The sequence below is a fragment of the Cryptomeria japonica genome, chromosome 6, assembly GCF_030272615.1.
Source record: "Cryptomeria japonica chromosome 6, Sugi_1.0, whole genome shotgun sequence".
Taxonomy (NCBI): Eukaryota; Viridiplantae; Streptophyta; class Pinopsida; order Cupressales; family Cupressaceae; genus Cryptomeria; species Cryptomeria japonica.
The window spans coordinates 674,985,627-674,991,787 of NC_081410.1; the positions used below are offsets into that span (position 1 = coordinate 674,985,627).

The following is a 6,161-nucleotide window of genomic DNA, read 5'->3' on the forward strand; positions in this document are numbered from 1 at the left end:
ACAAGAGTACTCCCAAAAATGAAGAGGGAGATTAATGAACTCGACCCAAATTGGATGCACATTAAGTGGTTTAGTGAGAGGGTTAAAAGAAGTTGTCCAAGGCTTAACAGAGAGGGAGTGCACTCCCCAAGCCCACAACATGCCCAAAACCAAATCTCGATCAGTAGAAGATGTGAAGGAAGCAACAAAAAAGCCTTTATCATAGGGGAAAAGCTCAATATTGTGAGCAACCAAAGGCTTCCAAGAGTCACTTACCCAGTGATGAAGGTCTAGTAGAGAAGGCTAGAGCTCAGAGAATCTGCATACAAGAGCACAATGTTGGTAGAACCCAATGTTGTCCATGACATCCTGTCCACAAACCACCACAAGGTAGGATTTATCATAGGGAAGAGGATGAACCCCCTTCAAGGGTTGGGCAGAAGATATGGCCACACAAGCAAAGCTACACTTTCCAGTAGGTTTGGGCAAAGAACCAACAACATCAGTAGTCGGCATAGCAGCATCCCTAGAAGCCATAGACTTGACAACAACAGGACCCACAGCTGGAGAACCAGGGGGCATGGGTATCGCACCAGGAAAATCCCCATGGGAAACATGGGGAGCCGCAGAAACAACCACCTAAGGAGCATCAGACCAAACAACAGCAGCAACATCGAACATACTATGAATCACAGGAGCAGAAGCCCCCTCGCAAGGAGGAAGGGGGGGGGAGTCAAAGGATGAGGCAACACCACAGACATTCGTAGCAGATAACACCATAGAAGTAGAAACCACTATTGAACCAGAGGCATCGACAACAACGTTCAAATGGAGAGAGGTGGAAGAGCCATTGGAGAGAGTCAGGAGAGCCAATTTTTTTTTAGTTCACTATTGGAGAAAGCAAGAATATTAATTAGGATAAGTGACAAGGCTTTTTAGTTGCCACATGTGACACTTACTTTACTATTTTATTTTATCATGTAGATGATTTTGTAATGAAGGATTCATTAGAATAAAGGCTTGATCGATAATTATAGAGTGTGTGGCTAACTTGGTCAAAGTGATTATGTTAAATGTTGCCTAAGTGGACAAATATGGTTGATGATTTAGTAGTTAAAACAATGAGTATTACATGAATTTGTAGGATCTTCTTTATATGAGACACAATCATACATGAATGTGTTTAAATATCAAAATGTTTTAGTTTCTCTTGAGCCATTGATATTCACCATGGCCTGTTACAAAATCATTAAGATATATTTATATGTAGATGAAAGGATGGTCCAGATGAGATGAGGTTATCTAAAGCTATGAATCAACACCTAAGCATTTGGAGTTGTGAGAAACTTCCATAGTCTTTACTCACGGCAAAAAAAGATGGAGAAAAGAAAAGAAAAAAATTTATAAAAGAAAAATAGCTATGTTTTTGTCTTAGTAAAAAAGTTGGGCATGATAGTGTACACACAATATTGTGCATAATTAGTGTGTAATTAGAGTGATTATAGAAGCATGCTATAAACTAAGGCACTAAAATTTTGAAGATCTCATTGTATCAAGAATCCTTGTTAATTCTAATTAAGATTAATTTGAACATATTTTGGTAACGAATTCTCTCTTGAGAAATTTTCCTACATACATATTAATGTCTTATCTAATCTTATGGATGCATACTGGTCCATTTACTTTTGTACATGATGTTTGATAAAAAAATTAATCTTAAATTTTCTTCATCCCATGCTATCGACTACTTTCATTACAGGTCAAATTATCAAATGTATACATATTGAATAACGCTCTGTGTTGTCTTAAGTAGGCACCAAGAGCGTGACATTCTAAATGGACTTACATATATAGGAGAATGATATTATAATAGTTAGATGGAGTGTAATTTTTGTATCAAGAACTTAGGTGGTGATATTCTTATCCTATTTCTCAATGTGGATGATCTTATCTACACTAGGAATAATTTAGCTTTATTTGTAGGTTTTAGAGTAGCCATGATTGTACAATTTAAGAGGATAGATTTGGAATAAATGCATCATTTTATTGATTTAAAAGTATGGAAAAATTAAGATGAAATATTTATGTATCAATAAGAGTATGCTTTAAACATCCTAAGATTATTTCATTTGAAAGGTTGTAAATCACAACAATTATTGAATTTGGACTTAAACTTTTGTTATTTTTTTATGAGCCTTATCTAGTGAACCCAACTTCACATAGATAGTTTATTGACAACTTGATCTACTTGAATATTTTTTAACTTGTATCACATGAGCTTGGCACCTATGTTCTCATGTATCTCAATGGGACATTGAATTATGGTCTCTAATTTTCAAATTTGGTTTGGGCAATAGATTGGTTGGATATATAGATTTAGATTGGAAAGTTTCACAAATGATTAGAAGTCTACTTTGGTTACATTTTGAATTTTGATCTTATAGTATTTTATTGAAAATCCAAGAATCAACCGTTTGTACCACTTTGCATAGTAAAGTTTGAGTACGAAGACACCACCTTTGTAGTTGCTAGGCATTATGATTGAGGAGAATGTTACTGGACATGTAGCAAATACAAAATGGTCCATTACAGTATTGTGATAAACGGAATATTCATATAGATAAGTAAGAATCTAATGTTTCATGAGACAAATAAGCATATCAAAATTCAATTTATTATATTAGAGAGTTGGTTTAGTGAAGCCTAGTTGAAATTGTATACTACCCTATAGAAACTTAAATTATTGTATACATACCATTTACATAATTTTTCATTCACTACAAACATTTCCATTTAAACTTTCTAAAAACACATGAAGTTCACTTGGTAAAGTGCTCCTAGTTAATTAAGTTTTTCGGTTTACATATAGTCTTAGTCTTCTATTCATTCACGCAACTCTAATTTTAAAATGGTTACCTAACCTCTAGAATGCACCAAGACAACAATACTCATTATCAATACATTATAATATATTAATTATATGGAGACCAGGGAATCAAATTTCACCATCAAATGCGTAGTTGTCAAGGCAAATTGTATTTGGAAATTTCGACAAAATTTGTTCGACCATTAGAAATGACTAATATTTTCAAGCCAACGACTCGTTTTCGCTGGTCTATACAATATCTTATTAAAAAATACCAAGATTTACCGCTATATTTCTTCCATTTCTTAGCATCTGCAATTAAGAGAAGTAATAGTCGAAAGAAAATGGATTGGTCACTCAAGGATCATTTCGCATTCAACAGCTTGAAACGTTTGATTTTAGCTCTTGCTATTCTTATTCTCCAGTGCCATTGCGATTTATTAGTTGCTGCTGAAGACACCCTCTCTTTAGGGTCTTCTCTGAGGAAAAATCAGACCATCATTTCAAAAAATGGCACTTTTGAATTGGGATTTTTTTGTCCCAATGGAACCACCAACTGGTATGTCGGCATCTGGTATGCCCATATCTCTGTCAAGACCATAGTTTGGGTGGCTAACAGAGAAACTCCCGTCACAAACATGCCCGGCGTTGTGACGCTCTCTACATCTGGTTATCTCACTGTCTCTGATTTGCAAGGAAAAGTTATTTGGTCGAGTAATGATACTCAGCAAGCTAAGGCATCCAGGGCGTCAATACTGGACACTGGTAATTTTGTTCTTTTGGGTGTCCAAAACACTTCCGAGATTGTGTGGGAGAGCTTCGCATATCCCACAGATCATTTTTTACCTAAGATGAAGTTTTGGAAAGGCTTGAAGCTAAACGCTTGGAAGAGTTCGGTGGATCCAGCACCTGGGCCCTTCTTTCTCCAGATGAATCCATCCCCAGGAAAGAAAGACTTTTTGCTGCAGTATAAAAATGGTGTTTCATATTACAGCTCGGGAGACTGGACTGGCAAATATTACTCCACCATGCCGCAGGCAGTATCTGATACCTCATTTGAGCAGGAATTGGTAGAATTTTCTCCGACAAGACTCTACTACACATATGATCTTACACCCAAAGTTCGTTCAAAGACCATGGTGAGGGAAATTCTCCGCAGTAACGGCGAGCTAACGGTCTACTATTTGATTAATAATAATTGGAACCTGGTTTATTATACGCCCGTCTCAGATTGCGCTGTTTATGGTCTATGCGGAGCTTATGGAGTGTGTTTCAAGCAACAGAACAATCAGTCATGCAGCTGTATGGAAGGCTTCCACCCAAGAGACGCTACTGCCTGGAGTTCTCAAGAATGGTGGTCAGGCGGTTGTGTTCGGCGTACTCCATTAAACTGCACCGCCATCAATGGCAGTGGGAGTAATACAACAGATGGTTTCCTCCAAATCAGTAATTATGACTTGTCTGATAAAGAAGCTGTTCAATATACCCAAGAGTCGACTCTACAAGGATGCAAAACTGCTTGTCTCGACGATTGCTCCTGCATGGCGTTTGTTTTTACTAATTCTAATTGCAAATTGTGGCTTGGTGATCTGTTAGGTATGCAGGCTACTTCATCTGGCCGCCAGACCTTTTTCATTCGATTGGCTGCTTCTGATGTGCCACGGTCGTCAGCCAAGGTAGGAGGAAAGAGCAGAGTAGTTGCACTCTCCATATCAATTCCTTTGGGCGTTGCTGTTTTGGGTACTCTGTTTGCTCTGTTTGTTCAGCAGGGGCGTCGAAGACTGCTCAAGAAATACATGGGGGAGGGCATGCCATCGTCGCTCAGAAGATTCAGCTACAAACAGATCAAAATTGCGACCAACAATTTCAACCATGTGCTGGGAACGGGAGTTTTTAGCTCTGTCTTCAAAGGAACTCTCCCAGACAATACTCTTGTGGCTGTAAAAGATTTAGAGGATTGCCTACAAGCAGAAAAGCAATTCCGTGCAGAAATAAGCGCCATAGGAAACAAACAGCATACGAATTTGATACGGCTCCGGGGATTCTGCGCAGAGGGATCTCGGAGGATATTGGTCTATGAGTACATGCAAAATGGGTCTCTTGATTCTTTCCTGTGCAATAAATCTCACAGACTAGACAATGTCTTGGACTGGCAGACCAGATTTAAAATCGCTTTAGGAACTGCGAGAGGATTGGTATATCTCCATGAAGAATGTAGAGATTGCATCATCCATTGCGATATCAAGCCAGAAAATATTCTGCTAGATGCGGATTTCTCTCCAAAAGTGGCTGATTTTGGGCTGGCAAAGCTTTTTGGTAGAGATTTGAGCAGAGTGGTGACGACAATAAGAGGAACAAAAGGGTATTTGGCTCCCGAGTGGATGACTGGGCTCCCAATCACAGTTAAGTTAGATGTATACAGTTTCGGCATGACACTGCTCGAAATCATTTCAGGGCGAAGAAATGTGGACTTGAGGTGGGCTGCATCTCAAATTCAGAAGGGAAACACCATTGGTGTTGTGGATGAAAGGATTGCAGACAAGGCAGATGTTGAAGAGGTGAGAAGAGCAGCTGTGGTAAGCATTCTGTGCATTCAAGAGGATGAGAATGGGAGACCAAGCATGGCCCAAGTTGTTGTGATGCTCCAAGGAAAGTTAGAGGCTTCTGTAGAACAAATTGAGACGTCGCTGCAGGTGCTCATGAACGAGCAAAATATTAGATGAAAGGAATCTCGGGAAAACAGAGGCTACTGTAGAATTGTTGACCTTTATCCCAAACCATTAACCCTATGTAATCACCTGCAACTAAATATGTGAGAGTAATGTAAAGTGGGGACCGGGTCTCATGTGAAGACCCGGCATTACAAATTGTTTAGATTTGATTGCCATATAAAATAAGTTAAGTCGTTATCGGGTGTGGTTCTCCACTCCTTTCTATAAAACGATGTCAGATTTTAAGGATTGGTCGAACTTCTTTTTATAATGAAAGGTGAAGATGAACCAAAGAAAGTCGGTGTGGATGTCAAATATCCACCGAATTTGTAATGAAATTTCAGTATTTATAAAGATTAATTAATGATAATAAAATAAATAAATATATTCAATGTCAATGGGTCTTTGGTCTATTATTGAAGTTTAAAGGTTCTTTATTAGCACATCAAGGACCAAGTCTTGTTGAATGCTAGGTTCCAATATCTAAAAGAGATGAGGTAGGATAGATTAGACCATGTGGAAACTTCATGTATTTAAAAAAATAGATGTAAAATATTTTTAAATTAAGAGTGACTAATATATAATTAGTAATTGCTCTGGATTTA

General features: G+C 38.0%; 1 protein-coding gene across 1 annotated transcript; it reads left to right on the top strand.

Moving 5' to 3' along the window:
• The first annotated feature begins 3,159 nt into the window (after positions 1-3,159).
• Positions 3,160-5,895, top strand: LOC131036406 (G-type lectin S-receptor-like serine/threonine-protein kinase At2g19130). Its single transcript, XM_057968292.2, has one exon. It carries the CDS (start codon positions 3,190-3,192, stop codon positions 5,566-5,568), a length of 2,379 nt encoding a protein of 792 aa, XP_057824275.2. The 5' UTR covers positions 3,160-3,189; the 3' UTR covers positions 5,569-5,895.
• Positions 5,896-6,161: the final 266 nt, after the last annotated feature.

What these genes read in the sequence shown, in the direction of transcription:
- LOC131036406 (XM_057968292.2), top strand. Translation starts at nt 3,190, where the DNA reads ATGGATTGGTCACTCAAGGATCATTTCGCATTCAACAGCTTGAAACGT.